Raw genomic sequence first — 25964 nt, 5'->3', positions numbered from 1 at the left:
TGATAAAAATACGTCTCAACACTTCTTCCTCTTGCTTATTGGGCGTGAACTTGGGAACTTTGTAGTCTCCTCTTCCATATTTGGCCAAGAATTTGAAATTTATTTTTCTGCACCATAGTTAACCTTAGTCAGCAGTTAAAGTACTGAAAACTAGTGGAGCAGCCAGGCCCTCAAAGCAAGTAGCCATTAGGTTCTAGACTTTGCCTCTTTAGTAGAGGTTCTTAATTAATATTTTTTGGGGGTCCTCAGGTTAGCTAATAAAAATACAAGACACCTGGTTAAATTTGAATTTTAGATAGACAATGAATAATTTTTTTAGTGTAAGATTGTCCCGAATACTGCATGGAACGGACTTATACTAAAAAAATTATTTACCGTTTATCTGCAGTTCACATTTAACTGGTGTCCTGTCTTTTATTGGGCCATTCTAATTATTTCCATGTTTTAAAATTTTTCAAAATTTTTTTAGAGTCTAGCTCTGTCACCCTGGGTAGAGTACAGTGGCATCATCATAGCTCACTGCAACCTAAAACTCCTGGGCTCAAGTGATCCTCTTGCCTCAGTCTCCCGAGTACCTGGGACTATAGATAGGTGTGTGCCACCATGCCCAGCTAATTTTTCTATTTTTTGTAGAGACAAGGTTTCGCTCTTGTTTAGGCTGGTGCTGAACTCCTGAGCTCAAGAGATCTGCTTCCCTTGGCCCCCAAGAGTGCTAGGATTACAGGCATGAGCCACTGTACCCAACCATTTCCATTTATTTTATGTTAGATGCCAGGCATTCAGAGATCAGTAAGGAGTTTTTGAGGGACTCAAAATCTAATTGGGGGAGACAAGAAGAAAGGGATGTGAAGAAGAGAACACCAGAGAGGAAGCGTTGCAATAACCAAGATCCTGGAGGTCCAAGCCAGCAGTGGGGATGAAGAGATCGTTATAGTGCCTTGTTGATGCTGAGCATGGTCATCATTTTATTTAGACCCAAATGCCCTCAAAGTAGGTAAACAGTGCTGTGGGTGCCTTTGAGTGGCACTGGCAGGCCAAAAACCTAGGAAGGAGATGATCGGAAGGGAGAGATGAGAAAATGAGAGAGCAATAAAAATGATGAAAAGAAATGGGAATGGGGGAAATCAGAGTGAAAAGAGAGAAATAAAGAAGTCAAGTCCATCCATGGTCTTCAGGAGTGGGAGTGGAGGTGGTATGTCAGAGAGAAGGAAGCCTGAGAACCCTCTGTGCATGTCATGGCAATTTCTTACTTGAAAAACTGGGAAACTCTTTGTGTCTCAATTTCCTTATTTGTAAGATGAAGGGGCTGGGTGAGATAGTCTCTAACATGATCTGATTTACAACCTGTTCAGTGGAGGCCCCAATCCTAGGCTTTCTATCTTTGAAGAGGTGTTATCCAGGTTTTGATACCCTTTCCTCCCATCCCCTCAGCGTTGCTCTGTCCTTATAACCACTTTTTGGAGGCCAGGCCTTCAAGCCTTCAGGCTTTCAAACCTTTTGTTTGATCCCAACATTCAGTGTTTATTATAATATCTTTGGAATGAAAATGAATTAGACTACCTCAAAGACATTTATTTTTTAAACTTTTTTTTCCTTTGCACTGACACTGGTGTAATTTAAAATAAAATAGTTGAAAAATAAATGCTTCTAATATACTTTTAAATTTCCTTTTGTTCATCTTTGATAATCCATTTCAGATTGAATAAAATTGAAGGCTTAGGGCTAAAGCCTCATATATTTTAATATATAATAGAGGCAGTCTATGACTTTGGAAATACTTGAATGCATTTTAATCTAGCCACATAGACTCTTCTCAAAGCTGTTATGTTGTGAGGAATGATGGTGGTGGTTACCTGTGGTCATGATACATTTACATAAGCACGCAATGGCCATTACCTATTTAATAATCCATTTAACCCTAGACTATAAATTAAAAGTGACGGCCAGTGATAAAGGAAGATTTAATGGAAGCAAATTTACTATTTAGGGCAGTGGTTTTTAACCATTTTTAGATCTTAGAAATGTTTTGAAAATCTGATGAAGGCAACTGGCCCTCTTCTCGAATTGGACTCACACACAAACTGTTGAAGATAGGGGATTTAGAGACATCCCCCACCAAACCCCGCAAACCCATTGATAGATGACCTGATTTTAAATTCATGATTTTGGACCTCAACTGTACAGTTAAACTGGTCTATTCATTCAATTCTTAAATCATTCTTTCATGAACTAAGCTCTAAGGTATTGTGGGAGGCTCTGATTTTTAACTCTCTCTTGATAGCAATAATAGTATTGTATAAACAAATTCAAGAGCCCATTTTCATCTTGAAATAAAAAGCATATCTCACATACTGTATGTCTCCAACTTACACTTTTTAAAGATTTAAGACTTATTTGGTATGTCCCAAGAGAAATAACAGCAACCTACCTAGTTTGCCATCCGTGTACTTCTTGCTTCAGTACATCTTTATATTTCCTTTTAGTTATCCATTTGCATTATTTATAGTTATGATTATACAACATTCAATCGCCTTTCTACCTGAATGTTTATTTATAGACTTTGTTTGTGGTTCCATATGGCAGTCATCTTTAATGCACAGTATTCCACTGAGTTGATGGACCTCTCTGATGCTGGACATAAAAGTTATTTCCAATTTTATACTTTTTGGAGAATGTTACAAATGACAGTTTTAAGTTGCTTTTTCTGTCCTGTCTTGGATAGTTTTTTAGGGTTGGGAGTAATGCCTCCTTGATTAATAACATTGTTATTAAGCACTTGTTATGTGTCCGGCTGGGTCAAAGGCTTGGCCATGAGGCTCGATGTGCTTTGCCGTTCTTTCCCAATGTGCGGGAGAACTGCTTAACCAGTCAAGTCAGCTCTGAATTGTCTAACCCAATAGACATGTGCTTCCTCATTACTCATCTGGTGAATGTTTAGAAGTAAATGAAAATGAAACATGTCAGGAAGGTATATTCGAAGAAATGGCAGTGTGTGGCTAAATGAGATGGCGGATGCTTTTATAACGGCCTGCTGTTTGGATTATTTACCCAATGTGGCCTTCTTCTGATGTGGTAACTGAGACATGAAACTTTGACCAAATCAGAGGATTAGAACAGAGCTAAACATCCTTATAAATAACCTAGATTTATTTAAATCACCTAGAAAACTTTAAATTGAATTTTGGTTAAAGCAAACCCATAGTACACAGCTTTATTAATATATCCAAACTTTTATTTTGTGAATATTTATTGAATGCCTAGGATGTACTAGAAAAGCAAATGTCTTGCCTATTCCTGATTGGTTCTTGAGAGGAATAGGGAGAGACACACAAATACATGAACAGGTAGTTGCTGTGGCATGTAGTGGGCACTGTAGGAGAGTTTGTATGTCTAAAAATACAGAGGAGTAGAAGTTTCTGTCTTTTTACCCAGATTTTTTACTATAGAAAAGGCTCATTTTTTTCCTTTCATGGTTTACTTTTATGTCTTCAGAGAGGAAAAACACTTGTTAGAGAGTAGAGTAAATATAAATAGTATTGGGATGAAAATTCAATTAATTTTTGACATGTATAGTTTAATGAAGATTCAAAGTTGCATAATTAAAGGAGCTTTGCCCTTGTGAGTTGCAGTATGGCTGACTTGTTGAAGAGAAGTCGTAAGTTGATGGTTATCTGAAAAGTAACTAGTTTCTTCATCAATATAATTTCTAATAATCTTTAGAAGGGACAGTGGAATTGTGCGTGCTGTCATTAGCCATAGCAAAAACATATTCTAATAGCATTTTTTTCTGTCATCTAAGCTAAAGAGCAAAAGAGTTGGTCTACCTACTCTTCTAGAACACTGTGGAGATCCTGACAACTGTGGTTCCAGACGTTAACTCTGCTGGTCACTAACTGTAACTTTGAAACTTAACAACACCTGTGCTTCTGTTGCCTCAATGGCAAATTGGGAACACTAACAGTACACAACTCATAAGACTGCCCAATCCAATAGACACCTTTCTGTGCTCATTTTCATCAACCTCTGAGCAGTGTTTGTTGCTCTTGACCGCTTCTTCCTTCTTAAAACACTCTTCCCTCTTAACTCCTGAGATAAATTCTAGTTCTGTTCTTCTACTCCCTGCTCCTTTTCATTTGCTCTTCTTGGCTCTTCTTCTACCTAATTTCTAAATGTTTGGTGCCCAAGGACCCTTTCCATTCTTTCTATTAATATTGACTTCTTTCCAAGGTGATCCATTAGTCCCATGGCTTTAAGTATCATCTATATGTGTTTCCAGGTATGACCTGTGCAGCTCAGAGGTCTAGATTCATATGTCTGATTACTTCCTAGATATTGCTCCTTTAACACATCTCTAACTAGATCGCTGGATCTCTCCACCAAAACAAGCAAGCAAAGAAACCTTTTCCCTTTCTCTATAATCTCCATTTTCAGTAAATGGCCTTAAATCTATGACTTGTCCTTGATTCTTTTCTTTCCTTCATGCCATACATCCAAGCCAACAGCAAGCACTATCTCCAGAATATATTTTGAATTGATTATTCCTGTCTATCTTCTTTACCACCATCCTAGTCCCAGCCAACATCATCCCTTGCCACATTCACAGCCTTCTAACTTGTCCCCTTCCTGTCTATTCTGTACATAGCTGCTGAAGTGATTTTTTTAAAGCAAAAATCAGATCATGTGACTTCCCTGTTTAAGATCCATTAATGGCTTCCCATTGCACTTAAACTTGAATCTCCTTTCCATAGCTTACACATCTGAGCTCACTTTCCGTAGCTAGGGAAATCAAAATAATTGTGGCTTTAACCAGAATATAAGCTCCATGAGGGCATGGATTTTTATCTGCTTTGTTCACTACTGTTTTCTCAGTGTTTTGAACAATATGTACATAGAATAGATACTTAATAAATATATTTTGAATGAATAAACACATTTAGATTATATGGGGCCCCCAAAGCCTTTCTTCTTTCCTCTTTTAGAGGAGCATATTATAGCTCAGTATTTTCTGTATTACATAGAAAGTCCAGCAAAGGCTTCTAGTGCAGTATCTCCTTCATTTTCCCTTCTTTCCTTCTCTGCATATTCCCCTCCTACTCTTCCCTGTTTTATTCTTCTGACCTGAGGATATGTTTGGGTCATTAGGAGAAGATAGGTTAGTAAGTAGGGCAAGAAACAAATTGAAAAGGAATCCTGAGAATAGTACCAACAGCATTTTAAAAATAAGCATTTTACTATAAAAGTCTTGTCATACATACAGAAATGGTAGATAATGTAATGAATCCTCATCTCCTCATCACCAAGTTTCCACAGTTATCAATTTCATGATGATTCTCTGAACAGCCAGCATTTAATTCGGATATTGCCTATGGCAAAGGAATGCCTAGTTTATAGAGGTTTATATCACAAATATATCTTACCCTGGGCATTGTTGCTATTTTGTAAACCAAATTGTTGAGGACAGAATAAGAAATATTTTTAAGGGTATTAGAAAGGTTCTGAAATGTCTTTTCTGATTCATTTTTGTGAATGTCTGAAATTTCACTATTAGTTCAACTATAAATCTGCAAATTGTGAATAAGCCCGAGAAGGGAAGGACATGAAGCCCATTAGCAGTTATTTATATCTTAGTGTAAATTGGTTGATTAGAAGCATGGTTGACTGGTAAGTAACCAAGAGCAGGCTTTGATGAAAGGTATAAAATCATGGGGACTTAGGGTGGGTAGGGCCAAATAAGGATAAGAAATGGTGTTCAAGAGGGTAGGAAGTGCTGCTCTCCTATTTTCCAGCATTGCCTAGAGGTGATCCTGGCCTCAAAGCCTGTAGAATGCGGTCCTTATTCCACTTTCGTGGTGCTCCTCATGCAGTTACCTGGGTTCCCTTTGGCTGGCTCCCTAGGACCTTATATAAAGCTGTCCAGAAGATGCTTCCAGCTAACTCTGCTGCTTGTTTATTTTTAGGTATCTTGCAATATATTCAGAACTCTCCCTCCTAGTGACAGCAACGAATTTGATCCAGAAGAAGATGAACCTACCCTTGAGGCATCATGGCCACACTTACAGGTACTTCGAACTACCATTTGTTATAAAAGAAAGCTCCATTAACTCATTAGCTGATTAGCATGGGAATTCCTTTGAAGGCCTTTATTCACCAAGAAATCAAATTAGAGTACATTAATGGAAAGCGGGAGAGTGCTTTTTATGTTTTTTACTCTCAATAATCAGGATGCCAAAAGAATAAAATAATAGGTGTCTGCGTAATGCTTTGGTGTGGGGCTCCTATGTTGCAGGTACAGGCAGCAATTCTTATTTTATTAGAGCTTCTCTATGATCCTGCCCACTGGAGCCTCAAACAAGAACAGAACCATTTTCACATTGTTATTAGTTGGATGTGATTAGGTCACAGAGTACATATCTCATTTTTAGCAGTAGGTACCCTGGGGACTTCGTATGCCTGTCTTCATGATAACCACTAATGTGTTTCTTTAATGTGGAAGGACAAAAACAAACTACAATAACTATTCCTTTCACAGTGTCGTAAGGAAGAGCAACAGCTGAGAGAAAACTTGGGTGAAAGCCAATTTTGTTCTCTTGCACTGAGAAGGGCGTGTTTTCCAATCATGCTCACGTGCCAGGACGGATCAGGGGCATCCCTGCTTCTCCTCTTCCAGCACTAGGCCCATCTGTGCAGTGTTTACTTACACATACTGGTCATTTTCCAGCTCCTTCTTTCCTGGTTGCCTTCTCTCTCTATGTCAACATTTCTGAAAAGACTAGAACAAGAAAATTTGTATCTATTGAGCCCCAAAGCCATCTTTCCATTGAGTCAGAATGTCCTCAGAGGCTGGGTGACAAAAAGCAAGGAGGGAGGGATTGGAAGAAAAAACATATGACCTTGTATATCTTTACCCCAGGCAGAAGCCACAGCATCTTGGTAGAAGTGTGTTCATGGTTACTAGCTGACTTTTTGAAGAGCAAAAAACTGTGCAGCGAAGATAAGGCCTAGAAATCTTCTAGGAGTTTATTTTTTTCCCCACTTCAGAATTTTTGACATAAATTTGCAAATTTGCCTGTTCTGCTTTGGCAACTCAAGGTTTCTACAGCTACACACATGTGCTATTTCCCCTGGTTATATGGAGAGCTTTTGGGGGCTCTGTTTTCCTAACTCTTACTCAGGCATGTTATACGTATATATTCCTGCTACCAATGCCAACATTGGATAAATTAGTTAAAACGCTAGTTGATTTACTATCTTAGATGTTTGATTTTTTTTCCTTAAGGTCTAGACATATTTTCTACAATCTAAGAAATTTGTAAAACTATCTGTGCTTTTCCCAGATTATGACAAATTCTAAAAAAGAGTTACTCTTTTGAATGAGCATGTCTTATTCTTAATTCTTGGCACCATTTCATTGAATTACAATTTAGTCTGGAAGAAACTTTAAAAAAAAAGAAAGATAATGTCCTCAGGAGAGTCCCACATCCTATGGTGGAAAAGGCAAGGAGAAAGATGGCTTCAAAGGTTCAACTTATTTTCTTTTCTACATCCCAAAGAAGAGACAATAGACCACTCTTGCCATTTGCAAGAACTTTTTCAATGCTCTAAATCATGATCACCATGGATAAACTTTCCCCTGAAGTACAAGAAAGTTTAACTCAATATTTCAGTGAATCCTTCTTACACCTAATGACTCTATAAAATACAGGACGAAATTAATTTCTGAAGCTATTAAACTAAATTCTGCCACCAGAAAATTCTAGCTAACACAGTACTACAGGAATATTAACTGTCAGGTTCATCTGAAACCCTAAAACCAAAGCAACAATGAGGAATGGTGATGAGATCTGTGCTCTTTTGGATATGAAGTCACAAACTGCATTATAGAACAGGCTCTTTCATCCGTGTTGACATCCTGTGCAAGCCTATAATCCCTTCTTGTCCCTTCTTTAGGTCAGGGGGAAATAGGACCGACTAATGCTGGATCAGGTGAAGGAAACCTACTTTTAAAATTCACACATCACTTTCATTCATAGTGAACAGGCACTCTCGCCTTCAGCGTCTGTTGTTTTGTGTACATCTTTCTATAGGTTCCTGACTTGTGTCAAGAATCCTGTGTTTCCTTTGTGTAATCTTACTGCACAAATTAGTCACCTTCCCATTTTCACTGAGAGATGGTTTTAGTACTGTCAAGAGCACTCATTAAACATGTAAGAATTGATTCTTGTTTGTGTATTTTCTAAAATTAGGTCTGTCTTTTCAGTAAAATACAATTCTGTGGGACTTCCATTTTACAATTAAGGAATTGTTTTTAATGCATTATACTTGAGACTGAAAACAAGGAATGCTAAAGTCTTTTTACTCAGTTCCTTGGAGAATTCACTTGTGTGACCTTGAAAAGTAATGTCTCCTCCCCAGCCCCCAATTTTTCCCTTTAGAAACTTAAGAGAGATTTTTGATTCTGAGGTAAAATGTTTCCCTAAGTGCTGAGAACATTTATTTATACTTATTAATAAATGTGTCTGAAGTGTTTAAGCCAAACTATTTTAATCCATAACTGCTTTCAAGGGACCAGAGAGGAGAAAGCACTCTGCCAAGCCTGCTGGAAAGCCCTGCCCGCCCCCGAGGTGGGCCTGGAAGATGAGAATCTCTCCATTTTGTGGGAATCAAAAAGAGGGATAAAACCCACTTTGGTGGGGTCATTTGAATAAGGCTGATATTCTACTTGTAAAACTGAGAGTTGAAAGATGAGTGTATTGAAGAAAGAACAATTCTATGAGGTGTTAGGACTCAGGCATTATTTTGACCGGAGGAATAACGTATAAAACTCGGCAGCACCCAGATCGTTGGGAAAGAAATTTTTCTGATTTCAGAGTTTCAAAGAGAAAAACGTAGTTTTATAAAGAGGTAAAATGCTAATGTGAATACCTAATTGAAGTTTTAAATAGAGTCTGAAGCCACAAGTGAATATATAGGAAGCACTTAAGTCAGTGGTATCTGCAGGTGGGTAGGGAAACCCTGAGACCTTTCAGCGGCCTGCAAGGTCAGGGCTACTTTTATAACAGTGCTACATGTGTTATTTGCTCATTTCACCATGTTGACATTTATACTATTCGTTGTAAAGCCAATGGTGGTTAAAACTTCTGTTGCTTTAGCAGGAATCAAGGCCGTTGTGCCAAACTGGTCAAGTTGTCGTTGTATTCTTTACTACTTCCACACACTTGCAATAAAAAAAAAGAAAAGCCAATTGAACTTGAATGTCCTTAAAGAAGCAATACACATTATTAATTTTATTAAATTTTGACCCTGGAGCACACATTTTAAAAAATATTCTGCATGACAAAATGGAAAGTATTCACAAATCACTTCTGCATATGAAATACAACAATTATCTTGTAGAAAGGCACTTATGTTATTGTTTTAATCTGTAGCCTAACTAGCTGATTTTCATGAAACATTTTCATTAAACATTGAAGGAATGACTAACAAACTATGGTTATTCAGACTTGGGAATATGGTGAATTCTTTCTCTAAAACAAGAAAACCAATTGACAGTATTCGTCACCAGTGATAAAATTAGAGCATTCAAGCAAAATTTAAAATTAGAAATTTAGAAAATTTCTATCTGTTTTGTATCTGTCTGTCACCTTGAGCTGTATACAGCTTCCCAAAGCTTAAAGACTTCTTTTGGGTAAAATTGGAGATATTGAATAATATAATTTTTTTTAAAGATACTTTATATGTAATATGCCAACATTTGAAAGTCTATATAACTCAGTGAACCAATATTTTCCAGTTTGCAAATGAATAATATTAGGAGATTATGCATGGATAAAGATTTATTCAAAGTGCAAGATAAACTATTGGATTTTAGTGTAACAGAGTATGAAAAGTTCATTGAGATTGTTTCAGATTCTGCATTATAACTAATCTTTAAGAAATGAAAATTTATTGAGTTTTGGTGTAATATCAAAAAATATCCACAATTATGTGAAAGATTAAAATACTCTCCCTTTTTCCAACTTTAGGTCTGTGTGAGGCTTGATTTTCTTTATATACATCAACTAAAACAATATATCACAACAGATTGAATACAGAAGCAGATAAGAATCTGTCTTCGGGCCGGGCGCGGTGGCTCACGCCTGTAATCCTAGCTCTCTAGGAGGCCGAGGCGGGCGGATTGTTTGAGCTCAGGAGTTCGAGACCAGCCTGAACAAGAGCGAGACCCCGCCTCTACTAAAATTAGAAAGAAATTAATCAGCCAACTGAAAATATATAGAAAAAATTAGCCGGGCATGGTGGCGCATGCCTGTAGTCCCAGCTACTTGGGAGGCTGAGGCAGTAGTAGGATCACTTGAGCCCAGGAGTTTGAGGTTGCTGTGAGCTAGGCTGACGCCATGGCACTCACTCTAGCCAGGGCAACAGAGTGAGACTCTGTCTCAAAAAAAAAAAAAAAAACAAAAAAAGAATCTGTCTTCCGTTAAGTCAGACATTAAAGAGATTTACAAAACTATAAACAATACCTCTCTTCTTAATTTTTTTGGAAAATGAAGTTATTTTTCACGAAAATATATTTCGTTAACATATTTTATTGTTTTAAAATGAAATAATAAAACATTAAAAATTTTCTCAATTTTTATTTCTGATTTTTTATATATATAGCTCATATGAACAAAAGCTTTTGGGGGAAGGGTCTTTGTTAATTTTTAAGTGTAAAGGAGTGAGACCAAAAAGTTAGCAAATGCTGTTTTAGGAATAGTGACATTGATGCTATATGTTAGTCACTATGCAGAGGGCCTTATGTATATTATCACATTTAATTTTAGGGATTATTATCCCATAATAAAGTTGAAGGAACAGTTTCAGAGAAATTAACTTACTAAATTTTATGCAGTTTGTAAGGGAAAGAACTAGGCTTCCAGCCCAGTGCCTTTCTCTTAAAAGTTCTGGTTTTTATATACTGTTTTATGTTACACAGGATCAAATGTAGCCTAATAATATTAATTTATTATGCAAAGAGAATAAACAATGATCTCCCACTGTTTATCAGAACAGTTATTTGAGGTTACTTCTTTGTAGATGAGAATATTGAGCCACACCACCATATATTGCTTGGAGGAGTATAAATTGCCATCATCTTTCTGAAAGGAAATTTGACAATGAGTATTGAAAATCCTGAATGTTTGGAGATCTTTTGATCTAGCAATTCCACTTTTAGAAATATTTCCTTATGAGATAATTGAACAAGTGCACACTGATGTATGTTATATGATGCACACTGTGGCATAATGATAGAGAAATAATTCAGAAATCACTTAAATGTCAAAGCATAGGACATTGATTACATTGTGAATAATGGACGTATTCATTATAAATTATGTATAATGGACTACTTAATAGCTACTCAGATATTGTTCATGTTAAATATTTTCATAATATATTGTTTAAATGGTAAAAGTAGTTTGTAAAACCGTATAAGATATATTTATAGTACATTGGTATGTTGTAGAAGGAGGTATATACATCAAGATGTTAACAGTAGTTGTCTCTCGATGACTATGGTGGATTTTTATTTGCTTTGTTTGGTTGTATTTTCTAACTTTTGATTTTAAAAGTTAAAAAGCATAACAATAACTGTGAGTCACAAGAAAGTCTAGCATGATTTGTTGATTGATGTTAAATCAATTTTCTAATCCCTGTCAGTTTTAGTGTAGGCTTTTCATGGTTTTTAATACTATTTTCAGTGAATCATAATTTGAAATTAACTATAATCTATTTGTTGCAGCTTGTATATGAATTTTTCATACGATTTTTGGAAAGCCAAGAATTCCAACCCAGCATTGCCAAAAAATACATAGATCAGAAATTTGTATTACAGGTAAGCATATTCTTGTGGGTGTGGGCATTTGTTATTCAGTTAATACTTTATCTCATTTTCTGTTGATGTTTGTTAAAAAAAAAATTTGCAGTGACAGTTACATTGCCTTACAAACAAATAAATATACATAAGTTAATTTCCATTACTGCCCATTAAAGATAATAGGTATATACTTAATTTATCTGTGGTAGAAATTAATTACATTTTAAATAGACAGGAATGCTAATGCCTAAGTCCTTGTGGTTTGCTTTCCTAAAGTTTAATTATGAAGGAATTTTATTTATGTAACCCTTGTTTGTGTGAATCTTTATGTAGCTTAAAAACTCATATTTCCACAAAGAACTATTGCATAGATGTGTTGAAACTGAGTAGTCAAGCTCAGACTGCAGAGCATAAATAACCTTTAATAAATAATCAAAGCCAGGATATTGGTGAGCTTTCACTGCTACGAAATAGCACAACTTATTAACCCTCTAAATTTCCCTAAAGGGATTAACTCTCACCCATCCATTTGGAACTTCTTAGGGAGCATATTTTTTGTGACTCCTCATTTTATACGTTACAACCATAGATCACATCTTCCTTTTTACCAATACGTGGGTACTTCCATGGTGTTTAATTTTTAGGTAACATGTCTTTGCTCCTCTTGTTGATATTCATGTATAAAAACGGGTACTTGAGCCAAACTGGTGTATGGACTGTCATAGCTCCTTTCTGAATGACATATGAGCTACCTAAGGTAGAAAAGAATAAATATCTATCTCCTAGTGAGCCAATAGCAGAATTTCAAATTTAAAACATTGATTTTTCAGGAAATTGGTCTATTACGTTACCTGGATAAAGTCTGATAACCTTCATGACGGCCTGCCTCTTTTTGTTCCCTCCCTAATTAAATTAATAAATTTAGAATTTGGAACATGTAAGTTGAGCCATAGCCAATATTTTGACTGTTTTTAACACTCAAAACACAGCCACTTCATAGGGCTTAACCCAACTGAGTGCCAGCAGCAGGCTAGCTCCAGAGAGCTGAGGGCCATGGAGGCTCCTATACATCCCAGGTAATGTGGCTGAGTGGAATTAAACCCGAAGTTCAATGATCAGCTCAGAGCTGGAAAGGAGCTTTGGTGCCTTGCCTGTGGGGCTCATTAGCACCCGTACACCCTATTCCCCCTAGGCACATGAAGCAGATCATTGAGCCATGCTCTACTGCACATTTAGAGTGCTTTGGTAATGCACTGGTGAATCGTGGCTTACTTCCTTAACATGGGAGGTGCTGGAAAAGTGAGGTTTGAGACAGAGAGGTGGGTAAAGAGGTGGATACATGGATCACTGGGCAAATAGGTAGATTAATACAGATCCTTATACCAAAGAAACAACGTTCATTTCAGAATAATGAAAGTTTGTGTAATAGATCCTCATTTTGTATCAGAAAGCTGTCGCATTTATATAGCACTGTATAGTTGTCGGAGTACCTTTATGTACATTATTTAATTTGATTTATACAAGAATTTTGTATAATAAGCATGGCTAAGTTTTTATGCCCATTTCATAGATAGATAAACTGAGGTCTGCAAAGATTTTCCAGTTTATTCAAGCATATTTCCTGTTCTGGTTTTCTGTGCATTATGCCGTGATGCCTCCTTGGGATTCCCCTCACTGTAACTTGGAATGACTTCAAGGAAGGAGTAGTCCTCATGTCTCAACACTAATGAAATAATAGAGTTCTCATATTTATGGTGAATTAACATGCCTGAGAGGATCAGATAGTGATTCTCCATTAGAGCCTGTGTTTAGCTGACACGGAATCAGTAAATCCTATGATCTAACTATGCAGCCAGGGCTTTTCTTACACAAAAAGCACACAGAGCCCAGCCCAGTGTGCTGTCCATAGTAGATGGTACTGAAGATAAAACTCGTAAGGCTGAAACATCAGGGAAACCCAGATTTGGAAAGGACGTTTCGGGTTGTATATTCTAGTGCTTTACCCAGAGAATCAGTCTCCTTTGAGACCCTTTTTTTAGTGAAGAAAAGCCACATGGGCAGCTTAGTCCATTTTTGTTAAGAAGTTACTTTTTGTGTTGAGCCTCCCCACACCTTGTACCCTTTGGCCTTATTCTCCCCAGAATAGTCTCTTAGTATCACTAGCCCAGATGTAATCTTTCAGATCTTAGAACACAGCTTTTGTTTTTACCCTTTGGCTCTTTTTCTCTAGAACAGCGGTTGCAACTCAAAAGCTCATAGGCTCATTCATAGGTGTCAGACAATAGGATGTAGACTGGCTCTTATTAAAGGGGTCTTTGTCTTCTCCTCTTAATTCGGTTATTGCTGGACTTTTCTTCCCCTCACCCTCCTCCAAGAGAAACAGAAATCCAGATTTTTATATGAAATTTTCTGGTATTACTAAAATCCCCTTGAAGATGAATTAAGCCTGTTTGCCTTCTGGATCTGGCCTGCCAGCTGTCAGTATGCATTCTCTGCTGCAGACTGAGTCTTTAGTTCTCACAACCTTTCTCATCTGTTAGTTTTTGAAGCCTTCAAGATCTTCTGGATGTGTCCATTTGTCTTCAAGTATGACATCTACATCTGAACACAGTGCCCTAAGCCTGGGCAGCCCAACGCAGCTTAGAGTTGGGTTTATCATTCCCTTGTCTGCACTCTACGTTTCTTGAACGGAAAGTCTCATTACCATTTCTTGCTATAGTATGACGCTGCCAACCTCTGTTAAGCTTGAGGTCGTAGCTGACTTCTGATTGAGCTTTATTCATGTTGCTGTAAAGCCATGTTTTCCTTTTTTTTTTTCTCTTAAGAGATGATGTCCTGCTGTGTTGCCCAGGCAGACCTCATCCCTTGCAGTATCTGGGACTATAGGCATGTACCATTGCACTTGGCCTCCTTGTTCTTGTTTATTATGCAGTTTGTTTTTTTATGTAAGTTGGATTTGGCATATATTTCTGTGGAATATGATTTCTCCCCAGTTTGTGGAGGTCTTTCTGGATTATTATTCTCTTATCTACTTTATTCACCGTGTCTTCCATCTTTATGAGATCTGTAATTATTGGCCTCATCTAAGTCATAGATTAAAATTGTTCAGCTAGCCAGGGATGAGGGAGAGGCCTAGGACATACCTTTAGAAATTCCCTGATTTTACACAGATTCATTAATCAGTAATATTTGAATTCTATCCTTGAACCAGTTAGAAATTTACTAGTATATTATTATCCTTTCTGCAATTCTTAATTTTGTTCATAAAGAAAGCATAGTGACTTTGTTAGATGCTATAGTAAAAGCCAGGACTTGTGTTTACTGCATTCCGCTCATCTACAGGCCTTGTCACTTTGTCATAAAAAGGAATGCCATTCATCTGCCATGTGGCATTAGTGAACTTCTAGAGCTAAATAGTGAAGTCCATCTATATAGCTTACATTTTCAACTCCTTCCTCGTTTTTACAACCTTTGCCTTTTTTACCTTCCATCTGTTAGATCTGTTGATGAATTTCATCTCCAGACCAGGGCTCAGCAGAGTCAATGCTGATATTTCACCCTGTTATCCCCCATCCCACCCCATCTCCCTCCTCTCCCCCCCATGCCTTAACTGTCTTGAGTTAGTGGGTGCTTCCCAGTTCCGCACTCTGTAGTCAGGTCTTTTTCACACTCTCGTGTTTTTCCTTGCTTTTTAAAACCTCCACCTTTTGAAACAATTTAGAAATGTATGTGAAACTTATAATAACATTTTGCAAAGAAGGCTTGAATAAATGTAGAAATGTAACGTATTCCTAGATGAGAAGACTTGCTATCATAGAGATATTCATATAATCCCAAAATAAGGTGTACATTTAGTGTAGTTCTAATTAAAATTCCAGTAGTTTTTATTTGAAGTTTTCAGAGTTCATGAAATAAATTTTTGAAAAACATGATTAATAATATGGTACTTTATTAGATAATAAAACATATTATAAAGGTACATTAATTAAGACAATGTGGAATTTAACAGGAAAATGGAACATAGTAGAGGTTTGAATGGAGAAGACCCTCTAAATATGCTGTAAAACCTGCAAGATGATGTGTCTGTCAATCAGTAAATAGGTACATACATATATACATAAAATTGGTATAATCGTTCAGAAGAAGAAATCTGATAGTATTCTGTCAGCTTAAATATTGATCCAGCAATTCCATGAGAAATAATCAGATATGTACACAAAGATGTATGTACAAAGATATTGAATGTATCATTGTTAATAATTACTAGAAAATTGGAAAGAAAAGTTTCTCAGGAGGTAGTTGAATTGTAGACATTCATGTAGTGGAATATTCATCAGTTAGTAAAAAGCATTTGATAGAGCTACATATGATCTATTTTTAAGAGAAACATGCATTTTTATGGAACAGATTAATTTTTGAGCCAGCGTTATTTTAGGAAAAAGAAATGTTGGTATTTTTGTCTTAGTATGTTTGTGCTGCTATAACAGAATACCTAAGACTGGGTAATTTATGAAGAACAGAAATTTATTTCTCATATTTCTGGAGGCTGGGAAGTCCAAGATCAAGGCACTGGCATCTGGTAAGGGCCTTCTCACTGTGCCCTCACATGGCAGAACATGGAAGGACTAGCGAGTGAACCCACTCCAGAAAGCCTTTTTTATAATGGTATTATTGAATTCATGAGAACAGAGCCCTCATGACCTAAACACCTCCCAAAGGCCTTACCTCCTAACACTGTTGCATTGGCCATTAAGTTTCCAACACATTAATTTTGGGGGACACATTGAGACTACAGCAGTATGCATTAACAATTTTGGAAAGAAATATACCAAATTGTTATTAATTGTCTGGAAGCGCATGATTATGTGATGATCTTTACTATTTTTTAAATATATCTCTATTCCTTGCATTTAAAAATAATGAACATGTGACAATCAATAAGCATAGTAAAAAGATTTCAGCTTCAAGTGCAGTCTCATTTTATTGCCTTGCATTTTTCATAAACCTCACCTGATTTTGTGCATTAGCCTTTCTAAGCCTATTTTTGCAGGATGGCACCATTCTTTTATGCCTAATATTTGTTGTGTTTCCTTCCTTTCAGCATTTGCATATGTCCTTTTAAAATCTGAAGCTTGAAGGAAAGCTTCCTGTGTTGACTTAAAAGCCTTTCTCAATATCTTGAGTTTTTCTTCTTCATCAGGAAGCAGTATAGATTGGTGGTTAAGTGTATAAACTGGTTCGAATTCAGACTTTGCCATTTTTTAGTGTGTGACCTTGGGCAAGCTACGTAACTACTCTTTGCCTCAGTTTCCTTATCTGGAAACTAGGTACAAAATATATATAATAGTAATTACATTGTAAGGTTGTTGAGGAGACTTAATAACTAAATACCTATACAAACACTTAGAACAATTCCTGACACATGGTAAGCAGTCCGTAAATGTTATGCCGATTCTGTCACTCATGTTTTTATCAGGATCAATTATAATAAAGAAGGTTTTGAGAACCTTCTTTAGCTGTGTTTTCTTTAATAACTTCAGACCATGAAATCATATAATGTTAGTCTATCGTGTCTTACCTAGTGTGCTGTGAATTATTTATTCTAAAAATCATTACTACCCTTTGGACTCTGCTTATGCGGTTCTTCTCAGAATGTCGGGTTCTCTTAAGTTGTTACATGTGGTCTCTTGTGTCCCTGGATTCTCATCAGTTCTCCTTTGCCAACTGATTTCTTCCAGTTAGTGTTGGAAGTAAATGTATTAGTGCCAGGAGCATATAACTTACATGAAAACCAGTGACAGCACATTGAAATTTTTGCAGAGGACAAAATTTACATCTTGGTGTAAGCAAAGGGAGTGATGGAAACTGTGGTGGTTTAGAGAGCTTGCACCCTGTTGCCAGTCCACTCCTGTTAACTGTTGGCTGCTAGGTAAGTGAGCCAAGTGTTGCTAGATTTTCTGGTTTTTCAAGAGAAGCTGGAAATCCAGATTTTTGTGTGGGCCAGACAAAACAGTCTGTTTTGTTGTTTTTTATTCAAGGGTCTTGAAAGGTTTTCTTGTTTTTTATTCAAGAATAATATGACTGGCTCACTTGAATTTCATTGTGATTTTGATTAAATCTAGACTTACATAACCTTTGGCATTTTTTACGTACTCATTTGAATGTTTACACAAGAAAGCTGTCAGAGATTTATCAAAGATAGTCAGTTTCATTGCACAGTGCACTTGTGTCTGTAGTAATGTCGATTTTAGATGTAGGTAACTTGGTAAACTGTGTTCTATAGCTTAAAGTGTATAGACTTGCCTTGGCTTATGGAACAATTTTGTCTATTCTCAATAAAGGTAATTTTCATCTATGTTAGGATGGTTGGGAAAATGGTTTCTTTATGATCCCCCTGCCCTTTCTTTAGACCCAAATGAATTGCCAAACCTTGAATTTTTTCATTGGGTGAATTATTATGGCAATAGTTTAGCAGCATATTCTAAAGATTGCTTTCGACCATTCTGCAAATCTGAAAAGCAGTCAGTGGTTGCTAAGAAACTTACTATTCAAGTATCCCCATAAACATATGTACTGTTGGAGATTGCTATTTAGTAATTTGTACTTCACATTTGCAGTTATATTTAGCTGAAAGGTACTGTAATTATCATGCAAATTATGCAAATCATGTAAATCATTTAGCCTGTCCTTTAAAGTGACCTTTTGTTATTGTGTTTTTAAAAACTCAAGACAAATTGGACATGGCACAAACCATCCTGATAAAAAATTTTAAGTTCTAAACTGAAATAAATTCCAAAAGGCCTTGAATCTCAGCCCTAATACAAAGTACAAAATAATACTATTTTCCAAACAAGTTCCTTGAATATGTCAAAATGTTTACGTTTCTCTTTCTATAGCAAATAAGAATTTAGGCAATTTATTTCTCCCTGGAGTTTTACCAACCATTACCAATTAACAATAAATCACTTCATCCTGTCCTGTCCAACATGTAACTCAAAAAGCTCTGAAAAAGGGCTTCACTGCTCTGACTCGTGCATCCAGAGCCAGCCTGTAACTTGTGCAGTTCCACTGGACCCTGTGCTTTGATGGGCCCTGTGCATGGTTCAATGCTGTGCCTTTACTGTCTTGAAATGCTTAGTACTTTTTGAGCAAGGAGCACTGCATGTTCACTTTGCCCTAGCCCCACAAATTATGCAGTCCCTGCCTGCATCCCATGAGTGCATCACCATTTAGCACAACAGCTCTTTCTTGAAATGCTGACCAAATCAGTTGGGTTGTCTCAAAAATTTAAATCACAAGGTTTTCTTGAATCAGATAGAATGCTCAAGGGGGAAAAAGTGGACTTCTTTAGTTTGTGGAAAGAATGCCTGAAATTAGGAGGAAAATAAAAACATGTGACCTGGCAGAGTTGTTCCTATTTGTCTGACTTACACCTTTGAAAGTCTTGTTTTGCATTTCCATAGGGGTTTTAAAGTCAGAATTGCTAGAATCTTATTATTGCCACCTTTCGATCCCTTTTCTCCACTATGCTTTCTCTGTGGTTGCCTATAGGTTATCCTCATTCATGTGGTTGTTCCCTTGAGTTGTTCTGATTCACTGGAGCTAGTCTACCTTTGGCTGTTGTTTCTTCATTCTGGGCTTTCTCTATGTGCATTATTTGGTCAAGGTGAAGATATTAGGAAGATACTCAGTTTTCAGGTAGCAGAATAGCTAAAGTTGCAAACAAAGCCGGAAATATGGACATCTGATTTTAGTGCTCTGTGACAGTTTGGATGCAACACATTTAGAATACCAATTTTATTGATTATCTACTAGAAGATTTCTGATCTTTTCTAAAATTACTTTCCATGGAATAGGGCAGGGCAATTACTTCATTGTAGTAGAGGGCAACTGGGTGTTTTGCTTGAAGTCTTGCTCTTAATGACTTTTTAAAATAGCTTTAATTAACAAAGTAATGTCTTTTTAAAACTCAAATATATTTATATGGTTTTTAATGACAAATAGCAATCCTTTACCTCATCCTTCCCCAATCCAGAGTCCTATTCCCTGGAGGTAACCACACTCAAGTCTTGTAGCTGTTTCCATGTACTTATCTCAGTATTTCCAAATAGCACACTTATATTGCTATTTCTTGATCTTTCATTTTAGATTTTATCTATCTATTGACTTTCTATTAGAGGCTATGATATATCTCCCTCTATAGCTCCCTCCTCCATCACCAATGCTAGATCACAAAATTTAATTAAATCAAATTACAGTATTTACATTAGTACAACTGTATACATATTGTTCATACTTGAGGCACATAATTACATTCCTCGTAGAGCTTTAAAAAAAAATCCTGGAATTGATAGTTGCCTTATTTTTTGCTGGCTTGCTTTCCTCTGTATTGGTCACTAGTTCGTCCCTCAATTCCTTGAGAGCACTGTACAGATCTTCTCAGTATGGCCCATACATCAGCTACTCTGTCAGTCCCCACCCCCACCACCCTCCTTGAAGGCCTCCTTCCTGGAGGTCATCTTGCTTTAATTGGCACTGGTTGCTTCCCCGAGGCTATGTCTGCAGTGGTCATCCTGGGACTTCCCTTTGCCGCTCTTCTAGACTGTGTTTTCACTTGCTTAACTTCCTCTCATTTTGTGGAACATATTCTCTAGATGCTTCCTAAGAAAGCATAAATGGGATATAATGTTCTGAGATTGCTTGTCTGAAAACATCTTAATTCTGCCCACATACTTGACTGACATTTTCGCTAGGTATAAACATGCAGTCTGGAACCCATACTCCCTGAGATGTTTTTTAAGGGATTGTTACGTTGTCTTCTAGCTTCCAATGTTGGTATTGAAAAGGCCCGTGCCAGCTGAATGCCTTATCTTTTATAGTGACCTATCGTCTCTGTAAGCTTCTGAGATCTTTTCTTTGTCCCCAAGTCCAGAAAGTGATGTTCCTTGGTGTGGATCTTTGTTCATTTATTGTGCAGAACACCTAATGGGCTATATCTATGTTGAAATCCATTGTTGTTTTTTTTTTCCCCTGGATAATTCCATCAAATTCTTCCTCAGATGTTTTTCTTTTCTCCATTTTATGTTTTTCTGTCTTTGCGTTTCATAGCCTATTATTCATGTTTTAGACCTTCTGGATCAAGCCTCTAGTTTTCTTACCTTCTCTCTTTTATATACTATCTCTGTCTTTTGGTTATACTTTCAGGGGTAAATTTGCTCATTTTGATGTTCCAGTCCTCTGCTGAACTTCTTATTTGTTACATGTTGAATTTCTAAAAGCTCTTTTATTTTCTGAATATTCATGTGTAATAGCATTCTGCTTTTGTTTCAGGTTATCCAATATATTTATCTCTGGAGATGTTATAGTTCCTTTTTGTAGTTTTTTTGTACTCTTTGCATTATGCCTGTTTGCTCTGAGTTCCTTATAATTGTTTGTTTATGTTAGAGTATCTGGTGATCCCTGACTTCATAGTCATAGTTACGTATTAGTCTACAAAAATCCGCCTAGAACCTGTGTGTGTCTGTGTGTGTGCATGTATGCACATGCATACGTCTTTATATTTGCATAGCTAACACTTGGAAGCTGGTAACTTTCCATAAGATAATTGGGCAGGGACCTTGCCATTTCACTGGAAAACCCTCAGATAGAAGTGTATGTATAGATCTTTTCTCTTGAGGCTATCAGTTTCCCCAGAAAAGGACCTTCCAATCTCCTGCCTCATCGGGTATTGGGAGATTGGGAGCCCAGTCAGGGAAGGGGGATGGCAAAGATGTAACTCTTTAGTACACAGAATTTTATTCAATCCATTATTTTAAATAAGTGCTTCACTTAACTGTCTTCAAAGACTAGATACTTGCTCCATTCATTCTCTCCAGAGTTAGGCTGTAAATCTTCAGTACACTCCATGGAACAGGGATCTGGGGGATTTTGTTACTCCTTCTACAGACTTTCAGCCAGTCCTCTTCTTTTTAGCCCCTTCTCACAGCCTTGCCATCAAGTATATCTGGTGCCTTCAATTCTTAAGCCTTTTGAGGGTTCTCTGGTGTGAATTGGCCTGCCTCTTGTTGGCTTCCCTTCCTGCTTGCAGAATGGAAAAACACTTAGCAGAATGGAGAAGGAGGAAACCTAAGATAGTCACCTGTTGTCATCCACTTTCCATCTTTGAAAAGTTTACAAGTATGTCTAATTTGCTCTCCAGCCCTCTCTGCTCTGTGACTTTCTTCCGTTCTTATTTTTTCACTGTCATTTCAGGGAGGTTTCAAGAAGAGAAAGGTTCAATCCCCCACGTGTAACTGGAAGACCCTTACCGCCTTGTTCATTTCACCCTTCTCATTCCACTGTAATTAATTATGAAGTTCAAAAGAAGGGTTCTTTGGCTAAATCATTACAGAGTTCATCCCTGTTTGTTAGCTTCAGGAAAGCTGGTTTTTTGTAAACTCAAAGCCAGCATGTTGACAGGTCTGTCTTTGCTCTGTAATCACCTTGGAAATTCTCCAGCTTCTTTTCTTTGACCACAAACTGTGTCCTGTCTCACTGCCTATTTTTGAAGACTATATATTATGGACGGCACAGTCCACTTTGGCATTTACAGGTACAGGATTATATTTCTCATAGCTTTTTCTGTGGGAGTGTTTGGGAGTATATATATGACTAAGCACACTTCGTATTATTTTGTTTTGGAAATTACAGCTCATCGTACTCCCCCTTTTTTTGGCCTTTGAACTATTTATACTTACTTCTCTCTCGTACGTAAAATCTTCAAAAATGTGTTCTATAGAGCAGCAGAAAAATAGTTTAATACTGTAATTAATCTTTCTCATAGAACATGACACATTTAATATTTGCGGTTTTGTAAACAAAGTTAGGTGTTTAGTAATGCATTTTCTTTGAGAGCCTAATGAAAACAGTAGCTAAATAATTTTTGTTTAATTATTATGTTTTCATTAAACTCAAGAATAACAATATATAGGCATAATTGATTCAAGTTTAGCTAATATTACATGCCCGCAAGCCTTCTCTTATGTTATTTGCAGATTATTCATTAAGCTCTGCAACACTTAAAAATAGAAACCAAATTAAAACATAGAATTTAAGAGATTAATTATTTCCGTTAACAAGGAGTGGGACAGATGGGTTAGAGATCTTATGTCATTTTGAACATGTCATAGATAAAAATATATTGAGTCTATATTGGACCTTTTTGCCTGTTGGAGCCACATGCCTTTCTTTCCTAGATAGAATATTTTCCTGTGGAAATGTATTTTTAACTTGCTCATTGCCTCCCCTAGTGGGCTCCAAAATTGTTTAACACTGTGTGTGCCCAGAAGCGAGGACAGTTTCTGGCACATAGAAAGAACTCAGTAACTTAGTACATATTTATTTATGTTGTTGCTGAATGGGCAGAGACATGTTATCAGCATCGTCTATTTGGATAGGTTGTTGGTAAGGGCATGTACCATTGAATCTGCTGTGAATACTCATGCCCCACTTCTAACTCCTAATTTCTTCAAGGGTTAGCCTGGATGTCACTTCCTCTAGAAGTCTTCCGTGATCACTCTTCCTCCAGAAGGAGTCGATGTGTCTGCTATCTGTTTATACAGCATTCTGAACCACTTATCATGCCGTTTATGTACCTGTATCTCCCCCTCAGAATAGGCACTGAGAAAGCAAAGATTGTCTCTGTGTTGCTTTTCATTGTATCCCTGGCACCCTGCCCCCTGGTTGACCCTTAATAGACACACAATAAATATTTACTTGAAATACTCATTTTTTGAATGAATGAATGGATGGGTGATGGATGGCATTGTGTAGCCAAAAATTGTGTCCCGTCTCACTGCCTATTTTTAAAGACTGTCTTTCAGTTCGTGCTTCCTGCCATATTTGAAGGGCTATTTTTTTGCCCATAACTCAGTTTTCCATTCAAAGAAAAGCACATTTGATTGTTGCCCATTAAGTTATTCTTCTGCTGTCAGTCTCAGCCTTCTGTCTTAATCAAATGAAGTCAAGCTTATATATGTCTTGATAGCTTTTTCAATAATGATGGTTGTCTGCTTTCATTTGTGTGCTTTCATTTGTGTCTGTATGTTCTTGAAATGTTTTGGTATAAAGATATTAGAACTATGAGTTTTGCATTATTGCAATAATGATGAGTATAAAAACCTCAGTAAAATTGAAACCAGTCTCCAAGTTTGTTCTTCATCCAGAGGAACTTACCAACATCATTTTTAAAAAGGTAGCAGATTTATTGGATTATAGTTCATATACCACAAAATTCATTCTTTTAAAGTTTCTAGTTCACTATTTTTAGTATATTTACAGAGTTTTACAACCATCACCATAGTATAACTGCAGAACATTTTTATCATCCTCCAAAGAAACTCATACCCATTACTCCCCATTCTCCTTTTTGTTGCTGTGGATTTGCCTATTCTGGATATTTCATGGAAGTGGAATCATATATTATGTGGCCTTCTTTGTCTAGTTTCTTTTACTTAGCATGATATTTGAAAAGTTCATTCATGTTGTAACATGTATCTTTATTCCTTTTTATGGCTGGATAATATTCCATTGTACCACATTTTGTTTATTCATTCATCAGGTGATGGACATTTGGATTGTTTCAGTTTTTGACTATTATGAATATTGCTACTGTGAACATTTGTGTACAAATTTTTGTATGGACACATGTTTGCAGTTCTGTTGGGTATATACCTGGGAGTGGAATTGCTTAGTCATATAATAACCCTGGAAGTTTTGAGGAACCGCCAAACTGTTTTCCAAAGTAGCTACATAATTTTACATTCTTACCAACAATGTGTGAAGATTCCAATTTCTGTATATCCTTGCCAGCACTGTTTATTATCCCTCTTTTTGATTATAGCCATCCAATGAGTGGTGTCTCCCTGCTGTTTTTGATTCGCATTTCTGTAATAATCAATGAAATTGAGTACCCTTTCATGTGTTTATTGGCCGTTTGTATAGCTTCTTTGGGGTTTGTCTATTAAAAAAATCCTTTGTCCATTTTTAAATTGGACTTTTTATTGAGCTTTAAGAGTTCTTTATATACTGTGGATACTAGTCTCTTATCAGAGGTTTGCAAATACAGTTGACCCTTGAACACCACAGGATTTGGGGTGCCAAATTCCCTGCACAATTGAAAATTCATGTATAACTTTTGACTCCCCCCAAACTTACCTACTGATAGCCTACTTTTGTTGGGAAGCCTTACTGATAAATGGTTGATTAACACATATTTCATATGTTTTATGTAGATTAATACATATTATATACTATATTCCTACAATAAAGTAAGCTAGAGAAAAAAATGTTAAAATCATAAAGAAGAGAAAATATATTTACTATTCATTAAGTGGAAGTAGATCATCATAAAGGTCTTCATCTGCATTGTCTTCACGTTGAGTAGGCTGAGGGGGAGAAAGAGGAAGGGTTTATCTTGCTGTCTCAGGGTCAGTCTTGCTGTCTCAGGGGTGGCAGAGGCCAAAGAAAATTTGGGTATAAGTGGACCTATTATAAGTTGGTCAAGGGTCAACTGTGTCATCTCCCATTCTGTGGGTCATCTTTTTACTTTCTTGATGATGTCCTTTGAAGCATGAATGTTTTTAATTTTGATGAAGTCTACTTTATTTTTCTTTTGTTGCTTATGGTGGGGTATCATATCTAAGAAACCACCTAATCTAGGGTTATAAAGACTTATTCTTGTGTTGTTTTCTAATTGTTTTATGATTTAACTCTTACCTTTAGGTTGACTATCCATTTTGAGTTAATTTGAGTTATGGTATGAGGTAGGAGTCCAACTTTATTCTTTTGGATTGTGGATATCCAGTTGTCCTGGCACCATTCGTTGAAAAGACTGTTCTTTCCCCATTAAAATGTCTTGGCATCCTTGTTGAAAATCAGTTGACTGTAAATGTGATGCTTTATTTTTGGACTCTCGATTCTATTCTTTTGATCTGTACGTCTGTCCTTATGCCAGTATCACACTGTCTTGATTACTATGGCTTTGGCTCCATAATACTAAGTTTTGAAATTGAGAAATATGAGTCTTCCAACTTTGTTCTTTTTTTCCCAAGATTATTTTGGCTTTTCTGGG

The 25964-nt window shown here is 36.7% G+C and overlaps 1 protein-coding gene across 1 annotated transcript in view; it reads left to right on the top strand.

Annotated features, from left to right (window-relative positions):
• PPP2R5E (protein phosphatase 2, regulatory subunit B', epsilon isoform) overlaps positions 1–25964 on the top strand; it is a 141670-nt gene that overhangs the window by 96576 nt on the left and 19130 nt on the right. Inside the window, exons 4-5 of the mRNA XM_012656251.1 lie at positions 5958–6059; positions 11780–11872. Of these exons, the coding sequence (XP_012511705.1) occupies positions 5958–6059; positions 11780–11872 (195 nt within the window). The remainder of the gene's footprint in view (positions 1–5957; positions 6060–11779; positions 11873–25964) is intronic.

The sequence above is a fragment of the Propithecus coquereli genome, unplaced genomic scaffold (genome assembly GCF_000956105.1).
Source record: "Propithecus coquereli isolate 6110/MARCELLA unplaced genomic scaffold, Pcoq_1.0 Scaffold5, whole genome shotgun sequence".
Classification (NCBI taxonomy): Eukaryota; Metazoa; Chordata; class Mammalia; order Primates; family Indriidae; genus Propithecus; species Propithecus coquereli.
The sequence above is the reverse complement of the archived record's forward strand: the minus strand, read 5'-3'. Positions and strand labels throughout refer to the sequence as shown.